This window comes from Cibotium barometz, chromosome 32, assembly GCF_041138505.1.
Source record: "Cibotium barometz isolate CiBa-2024 chromosome 32, ASM4113850v1, whole genome shotgun sequence".
Classification (NCBI taxonomy): domain Eukaryota; kingdom Viridiplantae; phylum Streptophyta; class Polypodiopsida; order Cyatheales; family Cibotiaceae; genus Cibotium; species Cibotium barometz.
Window position 1 is genome coordinate 9,599,017 of NC_141077.1, and position 20,716 is coordinate 9,619,732.

The 20,716-nt window shown below is 40.2% G+C and overlaps 1 protein-coding gene across 5 annotated transcripts in view; it reads right to left on the bottom strand.

The window, feature by feature from the left end:
- The window catches only part of LOC147619794 (microtubule-associated protein RP/EB family member 1A-like), a 55,380-nt gene extending 50,075 nt beyond the window's left edge, over positions 1 to 5,305 (bottom strand). Inside the window, exons 1-3 of one of the 5 annotated variants that reach the window (XM_086825634.1) lie at positions 4,439 to 5,294; positions 4,179 to 4,311; positions 3,655 to 3,806 (exon numbers count right to left, since the gene is read on the bottom strand). Coding sequence is in view for 2 of the 5 variants with exons in the window: in XM_086825631.1 (XP_086681757.1) it covers positions 4,179 to 4,289 (111 nt within the window). In the remaining 3 variants the exon portion in view is untranslated. Of the gene's footprint in view, positions 1 to 3,654; positions 3,807 to 4,178; positions 4,317 to 4,438 lie in introns of those variants that run through there. The other 4 variants (XM_086825631.1, XM_086825632.1, XM_086825630.1 and 1 more) reach the window with 4 other exon arrangements.
- Positions 5,306 to 20,716: the final 15,411 nt, after the last annotated feature.

Genomic DNA, 20,716 nt, shown 5'->3' on the forward strand with positions numbered 1-20,716 from the left:
GGGGAGTGCAGCAGCGAAGGCAGGCGGGGGGGGGGGCAAAAGGAGGGGCGGCGGGCAGTGCAGCAAGGGAGGGGGGCGCAGTAGCGTAGGCAGGCGGGGGGGACAAGGGGGGGCGCGAGGAATGAGGGGGCAGGAAGGCGGGGGGCGCAGGTGTGCAGGTAGCGCGAGCAGGGAGGGGGGCGGGAGCTTCAGCGAGTCAAGCAGATTTCCATACCAATGCATATGAATACAATATCCATGGAGCATTGTATTTGTTAAATACTCCCAATAATATATCATATATTGAGGGGGGGGTCGGCCCGTTCCGACCCCAGTGCTGGTGTCCATCTATTTCATTTCAAATTTCAGTTGTTATTAAGTTGTCCATTTCAAATTGTGATATTAAGTTGTGCTATTTCGCGTGTAGGTGTCCAACGGAGTCTATTCCCACTTGACGGGATCGGTTTCAGTACGTGGAAGTCCCGTAATGAAATCCATGGAAATACTTTCCCACTTTTGAGATGGAATATCCAAAGGATGTAATAACTCAACAAATTTAAGGCGTTCATGCTTGTTTATCTAACATTGATGACATCAAACCATATAACTCTGAATAAAATCTTTCATTTTTGGCCAATAAAATGTCCTTCTAACAAAAGCCAAAGTACGCTGTATGGCAAGATGTCCTGCCGATGGTGCATCATGGCACTCAAAGAGGATCCTAAGTCTGATTTCCAGCACATCCGGCATGCAAACTTTACCATTTCGAAATAAGAGACCATTCCGAATAAAAAATTGATTGGCTTTTCCTTGATTCACCAGATTTTGATCTACCTCAGAGTTGGACCCTGATTTTGTAAAATTCCAATATTTTTCAAAGAAAATATATGTACTGCATTTTCTCCTGTGTGAATCGTACAAGTTAGAAGTAATTTCCATGAAGCTAAGTTCATTGACTTCACCAATTCGACTCAACGCATCAGCAATGCGATTCAAGCTATCTTTCTTGTATTTAATCATGAAATCAAAGTCCTGCATCAACTCAGCCTATCTGACCTTTCTACCCTTCAAGTCCGGTTGATCACAAATGTACTATAAAGACTGGTGATCTATCAAGACCATAAACTGAGACCCGTAGAGATATTGTCTCCATGCCTTTAAAGCATAAATAATCGCATACAACTCTTTCTCCTGAATTGGGTACCTAGTCTGTGCATCATTGAGTTTCTTACTCTCGAAGGCCACAGGCTTCCCATCCTGGAACAAAGCTACACCTATTGCAAAATCACTAGCATCAGTCTGCTAGGATCCGACAGGGCTAACACAGGAGCATCTCAAACTTTATTTTTCAAAGTATCGAAAGTTTCCTGTAGCTTCTCATTCCACTCAATCGGAGAATTAGACTTCTTATTTTTACCCTTAAGAAGGTTGGTAAAAGACACTGTCAACTTCGAATAATCCTTGATAGCTTTTCGAAGAAACACTACGAAACCTAAGAAAGATCTTAACTGCTTGACCGTACGCGGAACTGACCATTTCAAAACCTTTTGGATAAGATCCAAATCTTTACTTAAGCCATCTCGAGAGATCTTATGACCTAAGTATAACAATTCCTTCTTAAAGAAATCACACTTAGATAATTTGCAACACAATTTCTCCTTCGTGAGCCTTTCTAGAACCTCTTTAAGATAATCCTCATGCTCAACCAAAGTTTTACTGTATATCAAAATGTCATCTAAGAAAACCACCACGCATTTTGTCACCAATTGGCCGACCATTTGGTCCATCTCCAGTTTTTGTGTCTCGTTCACTTGAGGCCAGGCCAGTGTCTCATGTGAAGAGGCCAGTATTTTGCTGACATGGACGGGAGCCAGACTGGTGCCACCCGTGTGTTGGCATGATGGTGTCGTATGGACGGAAGCCAGACTGGTGCCACCCATGTATGACCTGGACTATGTTCGACCCATGGGATTGTCATGCCATGGAAGAGCCAGTATTCGTGCCGTGTCTTGCCTATGGGACTGTCACACCATAGGGAGGCTCGTGCCTGGAACTGTGTCTTACCTATGGGACTGTCACTCCATAGGAAGACCAGGTTTTTATGTTTTACGTCGTGCCATTTTTGTGCCGACAGATATTTTGTACTTGTTCCATGAACGGGAGATATGTCCATGTTACTATTTGCACATGCACACATGTTTTGCATGTTTGAAACTGTTTTCGCATGACATGTATTTTTGTGTTTGCCTGCTTGACGTGTTACTTACTGACCTCTGCCAATGAGTCGTGAAGTCTGCTCTGTCTTCTGACGAGTTTTGGTGCATGTGAACAGGTGGTAAGTATATTGCACATGTTGGTTTAATATTTTATATTTCTAACCCTTTGGTTTATAAGGTTTTATATTCACTCACTTAAAAGTGGGCACCCCTTTTGGGCACCCACTTAGGGGCCAAGGTGGAGAGCCACACTTTAGTTGTGTGTGTGTGGGGGTGGGTGCATGGTCACCTACCCACACTCCCAAAGAGCTGGCCGCCCACATGCAAGCGTGGGGAGCCAGCCAGCACATTTTGTTTACTCCTCCTCCATCCTTAATTAAAAAAAGCTCCACGACCACCTTTGGAGAGACGATTGGTGCGCCTCCATCACCCTTGGTTGTGCTGCGCTTCATCTCTTGTTGCTGACGGCTGAGAAAATTCAGGCGGCTGTTTACTCTGCACTTCAAGCGGCTGTTTACTCTGCACTTCTATACTCTCCCAGGCGGCTGCACCTGTTTCCCAGCAGGCTACGTGATCCTCTGTAGGCGGCCAATACAGGCAGCAGCTAGTCGTCTTTTTCCCCTTGCAAGGTGCTTCTCTCTCTACCCTCAGGCTGCGTGTACATCTCCAACAAGTGGTGCTTTGCATCCAAAGGCGGCTGCCACCACCTGAACTGCTACGCATGCTCTTCTCCAGTTGGCCGCCACTCTTTCTTTTTTCAAACAAAGATTGAATACCTTGGTCACATTGTTTTTGCTGATGGTATTCATGTGGACCCCAAAAAGATAGAGACTATAGTGACTTGGCCGAGACCCAAAGATCACCGGTGAATTCAAGTCTCTCAACCCTGACTGGATTCGCTTCCCTAAGCAACTCTGGACCCAACCTAGCCAGTGCCATGCTGGGACGCAAGAACTTGGACATTGAGGAAACCATGAGCCTAGATTTATCATGGACATAGTATGAGGTAATCCAGTCTTATCTACGTGTAAAAGGCTTCTAAGCATGGTCAAATATGTGATAGTATGTGTATGTGTGTGTGAACCACCTTTTAGAGGGGTTATAATAATATCTAGATATTTGTGTGTGATGACATAAGCAATGATGTCAGGAGAAGAGAACCTTTGTACATATAAAGGTATATGTACTTCATTGAAAAAAATACAACTACTCCATGTCACATGATTTTAAATCGTGTTGTACTTCTTCTCTCTCTCCAGCTTGTGTTTCTCTCTCTTCTTTCTCACTGTCTGTTTATTATCTGTCTATTGCAACAGCCATAGCCATCCAAGAGTTTCTTCAGTTGGAAACATTTCATTAAAGCTACTACACACAAGAAGTAATTCACTATGCATCATTAAGGGTATAACTGGTTTTACCGCTCAACCAACTCAATTAGCAAGAGGGTGAGATATCTTACCTTGTTCACATTTGAGTTATTTTCCAAACTTAAGGAGAAAAAAGCGGAATCTTAACCATGTTCCATATGAGAGGCTGCTCAGACTTTCAGGTCATCGCACTGCACTATGCATGGCATAGCTTGAGTACTATGTCATCCCTACCCACCATCAACTGCATTATGGATAACATAGCATAAGTGCTAGACATCCCCACACACCAGAGACTATGGCATCCCCACTCACATCATCACCATAGACTACAACATCCATACACACATCATCACCATAGACTGCAAAATCCCACTCACCGCAAACTATGGCATCCCTACTTACCACAGACTATCACATCCCTATTCATCACCCGCCCATGGACAGGCGCTGGTTTATGTCTAATGATAATATTTTCGCAGTGTTTAAATAATTTTTCCTATCTATAAGGTCCATAGCTTATGTGGTATCAATGGAGAATTTTTAGCTCACAAGGGCAGTAAGATAACTTGAAATCCAACAAGGAATCTAAAAAACTGTGAGAAGTCATTCTTACCTCTTCCACTTTGGATATATTAAGCTGTAGAGTTGAGTTGATCCAAGCAAGGATTTCATTTCTACCCACAAAATAAGCCGCATCCATCATCCCTATATTGGCTGCAGCCATGCTTCAAGGATCCAAAGGAGCCCTGTATCATCATAGTAGAATGAGCACCTGTTACATAGATTTGATTGAATGATGCAATGATTATCGCATCTTGCATTGACATAACACGATGTTAAATGATTCTGTTTTCAAAATCTAGTGGGGCTTACTTGTATTGTTAAGCAGAAGGGCACAGTTGAGTCTATAGAAGAAGATTAATATGGCGTTGTTTGAACTGAATCAAAAGGCAAAATGTAACTATGGTGATTGGCCTGCAATTCAATCAACAAACAGAAATCACTAAGAAATACTGTTGTAGAGAGACTTTGGGACAGATGTGTTGAATTTTTTGAAGGCAACAAAGAACCGGCAAGGTAACTAAGTTTTGCTTGACGCAAAAGAAGCCAACATCCCAAGATAGGTTGCTGGTAAAAGTAAACAAAACGGCAAGAAAGAATCAAGAAAAACGATGGATTTGGGCTTGATTAGAGCAGCAATGGGTTGCTAAAAATGCGTAATATTTTGCCCAAAAAAACAGACCAAAAATTTTCAGGAAAGAAATGTTAGTTTTGGGCTTAGATTGAGGATTCAAATAAAAAAACAGATTGGAGAACTGGGCTTAAGATGGGCCAGAAAAGGATGATGAAATTGGGAATAAAGCTTTCTTTACTCTCTCTTGCAAGTAAATGAAAAGAAAGGCAGGATTCCACTTTCTTTACGTAACGCGTTATTCTGTCTCTCGGGCTGGGTTTTCATGCATAAAAGAGGGTAACAGAGAGATAGAGAGGACATGCAGTTGGGTTGTTGCCGGCCAAGATGAGAGAGAGAGAGAGAGAGAGAGGCAGTTGCCGGCCAAGACGATGAAGATGGTGGTGGTGGTGGTGGTGGTGGTGATGGTGGTGGTGGAGGATATTCAAAAGCAACAACCACGCCAGCATGGACCCTTTTCTTCTTCACACACTTCATTGTCTGTTCAACACACACACAGCTTTGTTGTTGTCATTTGTATCCTTGTGGACTTCTGGACCCTGGTGCTAGCTTGGGAATGAATCATGACATTATTAATCTCTCTCAGACAAAGACTTTTAATGTCATAATTAAACTTGCATAATACCACATGTGATGTATAGATCGCAGTCCCTTGTGTATCTATTCCCTCATGTACCTTCTTGATATGAAGAAAATCTTATGTGAATTCTCTCTCTCTCTCTCTCTCTCTCTCTCTCTCTCTCTCTAGAGTGCCTCATAGGATAGAGATATAATCACATCTTTTGGGAGACATTTCCTAGATTTGGGAGCCACACCCTGAACTCTTCATCTATAACATGATGTCTCGTTGGCCATCCTCGGGTGCACTCACATGCTTCCCACATAGCGCAAGCTCCAGCACATTTGACTACTTGATGGGGACTCCGCTTTTAACTTCATTGATACCTGCTTTCACCATCATCCCACTTTGCCCACCACCCCTACCTTTCTTTCACCCTCAGTACACACATTCTGCCCCCACACTACCCCCACCCGCCACACATTACACTCGAATCCACTTCCATCATGACTGTGATGACATCTACTCCAGCCACATCTACCACCACCTCGTGAATACGGGCCCCTCAGCACATTCACTTCCATCATGATTGTGATGACAACTACTCTAGCCACATCTTATGCCACCTCGTAGATATAGAACCCTCTACACCCGTAGCCACCCTCACCTCTCAACTTACCATTGTTATACACACATCCACCGTAGCCGCCTTCCCAGGAAATGGAATACATGATGTTAATCCAATGGGGAAACTTGCTTAGTGGTGGTGTATAAGAATAGAAAATCCAAACAAAAAATAGTGTGCTAATTAGTTGGAAGGTCATATTCTTACCACCATTAGACTTGTGCTTTGCAATTCAATTGTTTGGATATAGGGAGATTTATTTGTGCATATACACACGTTGGATTAATACCTCCATTGTTGTACTCCCATGAATATTTTTACTTCTAAAGTCTATTAGTCTACCTTTCCAATGCTTTGTGCAATCCCGTTTGACCTTTGTCTTGACTTCAAAAAAAACTGGCTACAGGGGTACATTAATACCCATTCAAACTTGTTGTATATGTCCTTAATCCTCATCATCTCTTCTATTTTGGACCTCAATACTATGTATAGAACTTATAATCTTTCATCTTTCCCGCATTTGCATGTTTTCGAGATATTACATTAAAAATAAGTCTAACAATCAAAGAATATGCAAAATGTACAACTTGTTACCTTATAGATCTTTAAAGAAGATGTTGATAGACAATACAAATCCTTAAACATGTAGCAACAACCACGCAAAGACAAACATCATGGAAGATTACCAAAAAAGTAGAACCCATAGACCTAACTTGTCTAAATCTAAAGCGTAAACTTTTAAAAAAACTAAAGACTGCTTATTACCTACTCCTAAAAAACCTAAAGACTGCTTGTTACCTACTCCAAAAACCTAAAGACTACTTATTACCTACTCCAAAAAAATCTACAAAAGAACCTACTTATTACCTACTTCAAAAAAAATCTACAAACATCATGGAACATTAACCTCTAAATTTAAAGTCTAAACTTATTTATAAAAAACTAAAGAGTGCTTATATTACCTACTTTAAAAAATTCTGAGTACCAATACTTCAAAATAAAAGCTTAAACTTACAACATAACATGCATTATCAATAACTTGGAACCTACAAAAATATTCAAATAATGACATCAATATCAATATTAGAATCATAAAGACTTGAGGCTATTGACCTCTCAATATTTTATTTAAGAAACTTTACTTTGTCACTCACAGTTGTTTAGAAGAAGATTCAAGTACATGTTACATGGATCTTAAATCCTAACTCTCTCATTAGCTAGACCATTATTTTTTAAATTCTTTCTTATATGCCCTTTTTTAGTCTAAATTTTTTCTAATGATATGTTTAATCGAGATCTTTTAAAAGTCTTTCCACCCATCTGGTCATTCCACATTATTTTCCCCATCCATAAAGCTAGAGACCCCATGGATCCTAATAATTACTAGACTATCATGATTGGTCACACATTAGCCAAACTCTATGCATCACTACTTAAGTCTGAGCTCAACACGCTAGTGGAGAAAGAGAGGGATACAGAGCACCGGAACAAGAAGGATTTTAGAGGACCTTCCCCATTATGGACATCTTTACCCTTCGTGCCATCATCGAGGATACCAAAGCCCATAGCCACCGGATTTACTGCTGCTTTGTGGACTTCTTGATATGATGCCCCGTTCCCATCTTCTCCAATGCCCACAGGATGTAGGGGTCCCATCTTCTCCAATACCCACAAGATTTAGGGGTCTCGTCTAACATGCTTTGGGGTATCATCACCTTATATGCGTCAATCATTGGAGTGAGATGCCTAGGAGGATTATTAGAGGAGATATTTAGCGCCATTGGGGTGAAACAAGGCTACCCATTGTCCCCACCCTCTTTGGCCTTTACATAGAGAAGATCTTCAACACCATTGGGGTGAAACAAGGCTACCCATTGTCCGCACCCTCTTCAGGCTTTACATAGATGAGATCTCAGACTTCGTTTTGTGACAGGACATGAGGAGAAGGAGCATCACATAAAACCAACATATATGCTGATGGTATTGTTCTTATTAAAGATTCTTTGAAGGCTCTCCAAAGGCACTTGATGCTCTACAAAGGCACTTGGACTTTTGTATATAGTAAGGGGACCTCTTAGTGAACCTCGGGAAAACCAAGGCTATGGTCTTCATTACATTCTACCCCATTGCATCCAAGATGATCACCTACATGGGTAGTCCATCGATGGAGATTTTTTGATTCTATGTATACCTCGGGGAGATTTTTGAGTGACATAGGGTCACTTTCCCACACCCAATTTATTGAGCGATCTTATCGACTCTACTTATCACTCCCATCCTAGATATCCTAGATGAGCTGCTCCTAGTTCCACGAGTGACCTATTCAACTAATGTTGAGAGACATGCTCATGCATATTGATAGACTGATGCTTTATACATCACTCAATCCTTTGGACATCATTGTATACATCTTGTTATTGTTGTGTTTTTTTTGTTTCCATGATGATGAGATTCCATGGAAATAATTATACACCTATTTGGTGTCATAGACAATTAATCTCTCTCTCTCTCTCTCTCTCTCTCTCTCTCTCTCTCTCTCTCTCTCTCTCTCTCATATATATGCATGCACGCATGCATTAACACAACCCTACAAAGTGCAAGATTGTTTGTAGTACAAAGTAGATACTGACTTTTAAATAATTATTTACCAATCTTCTACTAGAAAACTTTTAAATATTTCTTTACCAATGTTCTACTAGAAAACTAGTTCATTTGGCTATTAAGAACCAAGTAATACTGTAAAACTAGTTACCAACTTCTAAGCTAATATGGTATCTTTGTAAAGAAGTACAAATGATCGTGTCATTTCGTAGGTGTTTGTCATGTAATGCTGTGGCCTTGTAACTTTTCTAGGTAATATAAAATGAAAGTTTAAGATCATAATATGGTGACTTTGTAAACGAGTTGCAATGGTAGTTTTTGATATGCATTGATAGTTGTAAACGAGTTGCAATGTGTATAGTGCTCTTGTATCCATCCACTCCTCTCCTCTACTATCACCATGAGTCGTTATGTGCAAGACAATAGAGAGACAATAGAGGGAAGGAAGTGTAGAGAGAGAAACCACTCGCCTAATAAGCACCAAAAAGCGCTCGCTCAAAAATGCTCGCCAAAAAATATACCCATTTGAAAATTGGTATATTTTCCCTTGTAATAAGAGACAATACATATTGTTGTGAAGTGGATTTTTTTATTTGATTGAATGATCAATTGTGCCTTGGTAGATAGACCATGAAAAAATTTTCATCTTTGTTTTTTGGTGAACACTCTAACTCACATGATGATCATGCAATCATTCCTTAAATCATGGATGAAAGCTCATTTTAGCATCAAGGTTGGTAAACATGGTCACATTACTTTTTTTTTAAAGTGTGGGTGAGAAGAGAACATCTTTAAACGATTATTAACCCCTTGCATTTATCATAATATAGTTGTGGGATCAATCAAATAGTTGTTTCGAATCAATCTTGCTTTAGTTTTATTGCTCTATGTTGCCATCACCTTGTTATGTTGAAATCAACAACTATATATTTATGATCAATCAAATATAGTTGTCTTAATCAAATCTTGCTTTAGTTTCATCACAATATAGTTACAATCAATCAAATATAGTTGTTGTCCCAACAATTAAATTTTATTACTTTGTGTTGCCATCACCAAATTTTATGATATGCTATGATATGGCAAAGTTTGTCTCTGTACCTAAAATTTTCTAAGATGAATAGATGTGCATTGATGCTAGATCATATTATTGTAGAACTTGATAAAAAGTCATCATAAAGGGCTTCTTGTAACAAATTTGAGTGATTTTCTTTTATTCTCATTGCAGTAAGGGTGCAAAATGTGAAAGAAATCTATTATTTTACATGTGCACTTTGTCTCTCATTGTTGTTGTTCTTTTTTAAACATGACATAAATGATAAACAAAATTACCTCACTTTACACTAAATATTTGTTGTTATTACTAGCTAATCTAATTTAAAATATCATTTACATACAAAGTAAGTGAACATTTCTTCCACACACTAGAACATAGTAAGTTTTCAAGGACAATGAAAGACATTGTTATGCCTTAGAAATTGAATTCTCTCTCTCTCTCTCTCTCTCTCTCTCTCTCTCTCTCTCTCTCTCTCTCTCCAAGATTGGGAAATCAAAATCTATTTTATAAATCAATATTCTAGCTCAAAAATAAGATCAGCCTTTATCCATAATTTGAAGCCATGTGCAAAATGTTTTCTCATGATACTACCAATGATTAAAAGAAGTGGCATAGACATTCATATTCAGATGCTAATAGCTTGTTGATGTGTAATGGCTAACGGTACCCTTATGGCTTTGGATTTCACTAAGCAAACCATGATTATAGTGTACGCGCACTACTTGAGTGTCCCTTTAGTAGGAGACACATGCCTCCAGCCCTGCACAAGTATCCTGGCGAGGTCTTATCAAGACATCATTCTTAGGGTTTCATCCATTTTTCTTAGGATATTACAACTCCTTACAAGGGGGGGGGGGGAGTATTCTAAGGTTAGAATGTTTTTACCAATGATTAAAATAAGTGGCATAGACATTCATATTCACATGTTAGGAGCTTGTTGATGTGTAATGGCTAAGGGTACCCTCATGGCTTTGGACCACCAAGAAATCCATGATGATAGTGTATGCACACTACTTGAGTGTACCTTTAGTAGGAGACACATGCACAATACCATAGCATTTATATTTTAATGCCTCTTCTTAACCTGTTTAGTCTATGTGAGTGTCCCTTGAGTGTTCCTTTAGAATGAGACACATGTATAATATCATAGCATTTGATGTAAATGCCTTTTATTAAATCCTTACTATGGATCATAGTTGTTAATGATTATGAAGCCTAGAGTATAAGTCAAAGTACCTTGTTTATGAGCCCTATCTAAATAAATATAAACATATTTCAATTGTGCACTTATGAACATCTTTTGCTATATCATTCATTTAAATGATGTCCATTTAGCTCTTTAGTTCATAAACGACCCTTTTGAAAATACGCGCGCACACGTACCATGTACACACACACATCACCTTGATAGCATGGATGAGATGGATAATTAAATTTTTGGATGTAATCAGAAAAAATATTTTTGGGGCCCCTATAGATTGATGATGTTTCAAGAGTTTTAGTGGCTAGAAAGAGAATCCTAGAGTGAAAATCCTAGAGAGGGAAAACTAGAGAGATCCCCTACTTTTAGGGCCAAAAGTAGGCTTCATTTATGACTTTGTCTCCTTAAACCTCAAAAAAATTAGTCTTAGTTCCTTAAAATTAGGGATTCTTACAAGGCCCTTTTTATGCTCAAACGCCCCCTAATGGAAGCCTAGAACTTGCATAAGCAAAAAAGGTGTTGGCGACGACGACGAGCTCTCACATTGCGTGAATGTATCCATTAAATGTGAAAATGTGAATGTTATACGGGTTCAAAATCTGCTAAACATTTCATTTGCACTCGGGGGGGTTTGCAGGGTGCGAGGGCATGGTACCATTGGGGGTGTGAGAGCACCACATCGGCCGGGACCGGGGGGTTTCAAGGTGGGGTGATGACACCGAGGGGGGGTTGTGGGGTGTGAGGCCACCGCGGGTTGGGGGGTGACGGCATGTCACGGCATTGCACACCGGTGCACGAGGGGGGGACACCACATAGCACAGGGGGTGACAGCACAACATGGCACTGGGAGGGCTGCGGGGTGTGAGGGGACCGCATCGCAGGGGGAGGGGGGGCTGCGGGGTGTGAGGGAACCACACGGGGCGGCCGGGGGGTGACATTACGGCATGGCATGGCACGGCTAGGGGGTGGGGTGACGGCATAGCACTGGGGGGGAGGAGGGGCTACGATGGGGTGACGGCACAACACGTCACTGGGGGGGTTGTGGAGTGTGAGGGCACCGTACAGGGGGGGTTTGCGGGGTGTGAGGACACCGCATGGGGCGGGTGCGGTGATGGCACGGCATGGCACTGCCGAGGGTGTGAGGGCATCGCACGGTGGGGGTTGGGGTGACGACAAGGGGGGGGATGATGACATGGCTCCACGGGGCCGAGGGTGTGAGGGCACGACATGGGGGGGCAAGGGGTGTGAGGGCATGACACAGGGGGGCCAGGGGGTGAGGGCATAGCTCCCTCCGGGGCGGGGGGGCTGGGAGGTGTGTGACAGCACAACATGCAGGGGGCCGGGGGGCACTGCACGGCAGGGGGGGTGGGGTTACGGCACCGGGGGGGGATGGCACGGCTCTCGGAGGTTGGGGGATGTGAGTGCATGGCACAGGGGGGGCTGGGGGGTGCAGGTTGAGGGCTCATTTGTTAACGGAATTAACCAGACAAATCACTCCACCACCACCCATAGAATCAAGAAAGAGTTCTCAATCTATCAATTGTTACTATGTTTGGACCTGGTAAGTTTCCCTTTAAAATTAAGTAGCACGCTCCACTCCTAGTGGTGCCCTTCTGTTCTATGGATTGGATTTCCCTTTGATCTAATGGGTGTCCATCATCATTTCCATTTGATCCAGGTGGTTTCTTGGTTTTCCTTGATAGGAGTCCATCATCTTTTCCATTTGATCTTGGGAGCTTTGCAACTTTAGGGATTCATTATTGGCATATCTTCATACTCGGGCGTTGATACTATGACTGTGGGGGATTTTGACTTCCATATATAGCCTTTTATATATGTTTGATTTTTGTATGATCACCCTTTGATTTCAAGGATGAAATCATTATAGGAAGGGATGGTTTATATAATGAAGCAACATCTTTAGATTAGGTTTAGGACCATGGTCATGGGCTCAAGTATAAAATGGGACTCATGGACGACTATTGTACCTTTTTGACATCTCATGATATTTGGTCATCTTGACTCTGGAGCCTCATGGCTTTCATACCTTGGTTGTGGAAGGATATTTCCATCCTCTTGGGTGGGAGGTTAACTCACTTAGGCATCATGGCTATTTTATGAGATTATCTCCTTAATCTTGTATTCATCCATGGTGATTGTCCCCAATATCATCTTTATGATCACTCCATTTCATCTATTGATAGACCATGGAGTAGCAGGCTGCTACGTTAGAAAATCAATCCTCATTACATAAAGGTAAAGAGAAGGTTGATCAGTCTCTTGGTATGCTTGCTAACATTTCAGCAGGGAATTTAAACGTTAAACGTCTATGGGCTTAAAGCAAAGCCTTGATGTGTGGAGTTTGGGATTCCATATATTAGGACACCTGTTGTAAAAAAGGCTAAGGTAGCTGTAAGATTCCTCCTCCCCAGCCTCTCAAGATGTCCAGTATCTTCCCCTGTAATCAATCTGCTCTTCAGAAATATAAAAGATCTTATTTCTGCCTGTTTTGGCCTAGAGAGAGAAAATGTTCTAGAGAGAGGTTCTTCAGATTTTGAATATTTTTGGATGGAAAAATATCTCTTCTTATTTAAATAAGTTCCCCCGAAACAGAAGTTCAAAAAGATTTTCAGAAGGTGCATTAGAAATCAAGTATAATCTGTTCAAGAGGCCTTATCCTAGGGGTCCAGATTTTTGAAAAAATTTAAATTAAGGTTTTGAGGGGCCAATCAGATTCATCCAAATGTGTGGAGAAGATAAATAGAAGAAATAAAGAAAATCCCCCCCAAAAATGAGTAAATAATGAAATTTATTTCACAAATTTTTAGAAAATTTTGCCATAACCTCCTTTGTATGGTTGACCATTTTTTATTTTTTCTAACCTGAATCTACTTAGGAATTATCCCCAATTGGTTTAAAGCATTCTAAACTAATTAATTTTCACTTTTAAGAGAAACAATATGAAAAGTTTAATCTTAATTTTTTATTATAAAAGAGTGATTTTTAATAGAATTAAATTGTATGCATGAAAAGATGCATATTGATTATTTTTTTATTTTATAAAAGAGTTATTTTCAATATAATTAAATTCTATGCATAGAAAGATGCATATTGATTATTTTTTTATTATAAAAGAGTGATTTTTGATAGAATTAAATTCTATGCATAGAAAGATGCATATTGATTATTTTTTTATTATAAAAGAGTGATTTTCAATAGAATTAAATTCTATGCATAGAAAGATGCATATTGATTATTATTTTTATTACAAAAGTGTTAATTTCATCAAAATGGATTTTATGCATAAATAGATGCATAAAATAATATTTTTATTATAAAAGTGTTATTTTCATTAAAATGGATTTTTATGCATAAAAGAAATTTTTTTATTGTAAAAGTGTTACTTTCACTAATATTGATTTTTATGCATAAAATGATGCATAAAAGAAATTTTTATTACAAAAGTGTTGCTTTCACCAATATTGATTTTTATGCATAAAATGATGCATAAAAGATTTTTTTTATCAAAATAAGAGTTCACTTTAATCCTATGTTTAAATCCCATGAATATTGGAAAAATGAATAAGTAAATACTCAATGAAGGAAAATTATACCGTTTTATATTCTCTAGGATGGTAATGAGAAAATTCAAAAAAATTATCAAAGTCAGAATTTTAGATAAATGATTAATTTATTCCTCATAGGAATTCGTGTTTAGTTTTGAATTCAGTAAAGTAGTAATTGAAATATTACCTTCGAGAAAGATAGTTTAGGGAGGAGAACCTTTCCATACTCAAACCCTAAATCAGACTATGACCAAGACGTAACTCCTTCGTCAGTTTCAAGAAATGACGATGTGACCAGTTCAGTAATCTACACTCAAATCACCCACTGAATCTGAAACTAAGTTGAGACCTTTGATTTTGATATGAGGATCAAGATTACTGAATTCGAGGAATTCTGTTTGAGAATCCAGACCTAGAAGTCTTGGGATACGGAATTAAGATATACTCATTGTGTTCAAAAGAAAATCAAAATTGAAAACTTGCATAGAAATCTTGTTTTTTTAAAGGATTGTCTTACGCCAGAATGCTGGAGGAAGCGTTTGGTATATGTGTGTTCTAAGGGAAGTTCGGTTGCAATAGCTGGCGGCGGGGAGTGTTCAAAGGATGGCTCACGCGGCAAAGCCTGCCCAAGTCTTGACTAGCCTCGGTATGGTTCAAATGGTGCGCTTCCGGTACGATGGACGAGAGCCGACGAAACGGTCCTCCCTGAGTGAAGTGCCAGGGCACCTAAGGAGGATCCTTGAGGGTTCCGACCACGCGATGCACGGGCTCGCGGTGCCGAGGACACCCATGCGTATGTCGTGGAAGATATATATGTATGATGACGAGAAACTTATTGTAATCTGTTATTACTGGATCTTGTTGTTGACCTGCTGGTCTCAACGGAGAGTCCAGAGTGATACTATTTTGTGAGAAACAAGGATTGAATGGAAATTTTGAGTTGTGACATCTGTACCCAGTAATTGTTTGTCAATGGATTGTTTTATAGATTAAAGTTTAAAGAGGAGTGTGTGAGTATCTATATTCTAAAGCAAAAGTTAAGAAAGGCTTTCAATTATGGGTGGGTGAGTACTTGTCTGGTTCTACTATTCCAGTGGTTGGGCGGTGGATAACCCATGGGCCGGATGGCTAGAATTAGTAGAGTTTTAATAATAAATTTGATTAATAAGATTACGCTTAGAACTCGAATAGTTAAATATTAACCTGAAGACTTCTTAAACGAATAGATCAACGCCTGTGCCTAATTCAATTAGGAAAAAAGCGTTGATTCCTTCAAGTTAAGTCTGTTATAGTTTCCCTTCTATCTGGTTTATTCAGATGAAGGTTAAGATTAGTCTTGACTTCGTTAGAAAATTTGTTAAGAAATTCAAAATGGTGGAATTGTCCCCACTTTCCGGGCATGGAAAATTTTTCCGGTTTCGGTTTTCGGAATGACCACCTGCTTAGTCTCGTGCCTGGACATTCGTGGGTGAGGTCTCGAGTGAGAAACCCTGCCCCGCGCAAGAGGAAGCTACTTCTGCTGTGCTACCATCCGGGAATCCGGTGCACAGAGGGGGCAGTGGGATCTCACAGTTGTGGTATCAGAGCGCTGTTTATAATCTACGTAACAGTACAACTGAAAATTGCTTAAATTTTTAAAGTAAATCTGAGAAATAATGTTTTCACTTGTTTATATTATGTTGAATGAACTTCAAAAATTGAAAACTCATAAATTGAATTGGAAATTTATAGATAGATACCCCGAATCTATCTGGCATTCCTAAACTCTTCGAGAGTCAGGATATGATAACCTTTGCATTTGAGCACCTCATCAACTCTGCTACGACCTGAGTAAGCAGAGTGAGACTCGCACGTCATTTTGAGAGTCTTTACTTTCCTGATCCTCTTGAGAGCGATGTCGGTATATGTGGTTCTGTGGAGTACACGATGTATTAATGTCAGTACCAGTCAACGTCAGAGGCTCAGGTAGAATATTTCCTTAGCCATGATTCTGATAAGGCTAGGGCTTGTTCAGCATGTGTAACTCTTTGATCATTCACCCAGGAACTTCAGAACTTCATGCCGAGTTTTTAGGCTTCTTAGCCGCTTTTATCCCTAGAGATAGAATTACAGCACCTCTTTCTGTAATGAATCATGTGTACCATGGCATGTCTCCTTCGTAGTTTCGCTTCTTTATGCGAGGCAGTGATTTTGGGAGCCGTGATTCTCTATGTATATATCAAAAACTTTTGATAGTAAATGATGTTTTACAAAAAAATTCCAAATTGTTTTCATGATTGTGAATATGGTTAATCTTGTTTCATGAAGTATGATGAAATAATTATCTGTTTAAAGAATAAATCGTAAAAATTAAATAATCATAAATCTGTTGTCAAAGTTAAGTTGACAAAAATCTCGTTTTGTCAGGCGCGCGGTCCGTGCAAGGCAACCGAATCCTCTAACCGATGACGAAGAGTTAGATCCGGATGTTCGAAAAGCCCTGCACAGATCCCAACCTATTCCCCTTCAAGGGTGAAGGGGAACAGTTAGGTGAAGTAGTGGAAAAGTGGATTGAAGCAATGGAGGAATACTTTGATGTAACTGGCTACAATGGAGGAATACTTTGATGTAACTGGCTACAATGAGAGAAGCAAGATGGCTCTCGCCAGGTTAAAGATTGTGGAAACGGCCAAGGTCACTTGGAGGAATCATTGCGAGACTAATTGTCTCAACCGGAATACCCAGACCTGGACCGATCTTAAAGCTTACCTCATAAAGAGATTTTATCCTCCGAGCTTCCTTGAAACTAAAATGAATGAATTCTTGGAATTAAAGCAGGATAGCCAAAAAATTGAAGAGTACCATCAAGCTTTTGCCCTTCTCCTCAAATATTCCCCTCAGTTGGATGAAGAGCAGCTAATGGCCAAGTTCATTCGAGGAATGAATGAGCCATTGGACACCTTAGTAAAGAATGCCAAACCTGTCTCAATGGCGGAAGCAGTAAGAATGGCAAAGGACTTTGCGAAAGCCTTTGTTGTTAAGATCCTGCCAAAGCCTACACCCTCTAACTTTAAAATCCAAAGCCCGAGAAGTACTTCAAACTTTCCTCCCCCTTAAGAGGCAGCAAGGCCCAAATCAGAATCAAGGGTAGAGCTCAGAAGTGAGAACCGGTGTTTTGGATGTCAGGGTTTTGGTCACCAGCTGAAAGACTGCCCGACTCCTGCCATGTCAAGGGGACAGGGAAGTCAAGGACTGAGAGTTCAAGGAAATCCCAGAAGAACTCCAGCTTAGCCGTTTACCTCTATCCAGAGTAGCCTCAGAACTCCTTCCCAGAACTGCCTCGAATTGCAGCAGCCAGAGCAGTCACAATTGCAGAAGTAGTGGAAGAGGAAAGAGGACATATTTATGCTGCAATTGAAAACCAAGGGCCAAACCGTCAATTCTCCATCATTCATACTCCAGCTGAGTATCAGGGTAAGCCTTTTAAGCTTTTAAGCAGTACTCATTCTTTCATTTTCCCTGGATGCTTGCGTAAGCTAGTCTTAGATTAAAAATCAGGGAAACCTATGCAAGTTGAATTGACAAGTGCGAAGATTCTTTTCACTCACCTTGAGACAGATCATATTCACTTCAATCTAGATGGGAATTTAACTGAGCCAGTTCAGAGTTATACCTTTAGGAGTTTTTGACGGGATTCTTGGAATGGATTGGCTCCATAAAAATCAAGCTAACATTCACTGTCATAATAATGGAACCATCTCCTTCCGTGACCTTCACGGAAACAAAGTTCAAGGAACCGGAATTTCAGGATCCCCTAGTCTGCAGTTAGTAAAGACTTCTAAGTTACTAAAAGGACTTAGAAAGAAGCAACGCATTTATCTTGTCAAAATGAATCCAGTAGACTCAAAGTTAAAAGCTAAAGAACCTGAATGGTTAAGTGAATATGATGATTTATTCCCTGCAGAGTTAACAGAGATGCCCCCAATTCGAGAAATAGATCATGTCATAGAATTGACCCCCGGAGCTCAGCCAGTAGCCTTGCGCACATACAAAATGCCAGTTCCTGAAGCCATCAAACTCAAGGAACAACTTAGATAGCTGTTAGAACAAGGGTTTGTAAGAACTAGTGTTTCACCTTGGGGTGCGCCAGTTCTCTTTCAAAAAAAGAAAGATGGAACGCTTAAACTCTGTGTGGACTACAGAGGTCTCAATCAGAATCCTATCCCCAGAATTGATGAGCTTCTGGACAGGTTAAGTGGAGCCCAGATCTTCACAAAGATAGATCTCAAATCAAGGTATTATCATATCAGGATTAATGAGCAAGATATCCCGAAGACAGCCATCAATACTCGGCATGGGCATTATGAATTCACTGTCATGCCATTTGGACTGACAAATGCCCAAGCTACATTCAATCGCTTAATGCAGGACATTCTCAGAGAATACTTGGATGATTTTGTTCTTGTTTTCTTTGATGATATTCTGATTTACTCAAAGAATGCAGCTGACCATGAAGTTCATGTCAGAAAAGTTCTTGAGATTCTAAGGAAGCACCAACTCTTTGCAAAAAAGAGTAAATGCACTTTCTCTGCCGACCATGTTGAATACTTGGACTTTCTGGTATCCAAAGATAGAATTTCTCCTGACTGCATGAAAGTCTAAGCAGTCATAGATTGGCCTGAACCAAAGACAGTGAAAGAAGTCAGAGGATTCTTGGGATTGACTGGTTGGTATAGAATTTTTATACCAAAGTATGCTCTCATAGCTTCCCCCCTGACTAATCTTCTCAAGAAGAATATCCCGTTTCAATGGTCTGCCAGGTGCTAGAGTGCTTTTTGATAAGCTGAAGACCGCCTTGGTAAACCAATCCCGTTCTGAAGCTGCCAGATTTCTCTTTACCCTTTAGGTAGCAATTGATGCCAGTGGTTTTGCCCAGGGAGGTGCACTCATACAGGAAGGTCATGCAGTGGCCTATGAATCCCGAAAACTCAGAACGCATGAGAGGAATTATGATGTCCACGATCCGGAACTACTTTCAGTAGTATATGCCCTAAAGTTATGGAGACATTACCTACTGGGTCAAAGATTCACTTTGATGATAGATCATCAGAGCTTCAAGTGGATCTTCACTCAAAAGGATCTCGACATGCGCCAGAGAAGGTGGATGCAGACCCTGCAGAAATTTGATTTTGAAATCAAGTACCGCCCAGGCAAAGAAAATGTGGTAGTAGATGCCCTTAGTAGAAAAGCCTCCTTGCTTGCAATTACTGTAGTGTCAAATCCTTTGATTATTGAAGCAAGCGAGAAGATCATGTAGATAGATTTTTGGCCCTATTGCTACCCTACTTATGCAGGAAAGCAAAACTCCACAGGAGTTGAACCGAGTTCAAGGGTACAGCCTGGATGATGGAATTATGTATTATAATTGTAGGCTATGCATTCCCAATGATAAGAGAACTAAGGGTCAAATTCTGAATGAAGCCCATGACAGCCTTATTTGCAGGACATCCAGGTTTTATCAAAACCTACATGTCTGTGAAGAAAAGCTTCTTTTGGCCTGGTCTAATAAAGGATGTACTTAATCATGTACGTCAATGTCTGACCTCTCAGAAAGTCAAAGCCGAGAGAGTAAAAATGCCTAGGAAGTTACATCCATTAGACATCCCCCAGATGAAGTGATTGTGTCTTTTTCTCTATATTTGCGGAGGTCACTTCTTAGTCTATTGATTTGATGCTGTTGTTCTTCCAATCTAAATTTCTGTGTCTTGCATTCACCTGACAAGCCAAGAAGCTCAGTTGCTAAATGTTGTGAATAATGCCTCTCTCTTTCTTGCATGTAAGAAATTGACTTGCAATATCCTAGTAAGCCTTTGGCGCCATCACCTACAAAACGCAAGAGAGTTGTGGGATTTGAAAAGCGAGGATGTGAAGCAGTACGGGGGTCAATAGGATAGATGGAGCCATCACACCAAAGGTCTATGTGTTGCTTCCCCGACAACCTCATATGATCTTTGACATCTGATGACAGCAATAGTTGACCACTTAAGCATTTTTGATTGGGCGCATACGCACTATCTAGATCAATGTGCAGATAGTACTTTCTCTTAATGCTTTCATGATTAGACTCTTCAATAGAATGAGTATGTACATGGTTGTTCTCCATTGAAGTGTTCTAGAAATGAGTAAGTATACTATATGAGGCAGAGTGAAAGAATATGACTCACTATGGTGAGAGAAGGCTTGTATTTATCTTTTGAAATTGGAGATGAAGGTTCTAATTCCCTCCAAACTGTCTTCCGTGCAATAACATCCTCCTAAACTAACTTTATTCTTGCAGTTTCAAATGTATCATTTCCAACAAACTTTATGAC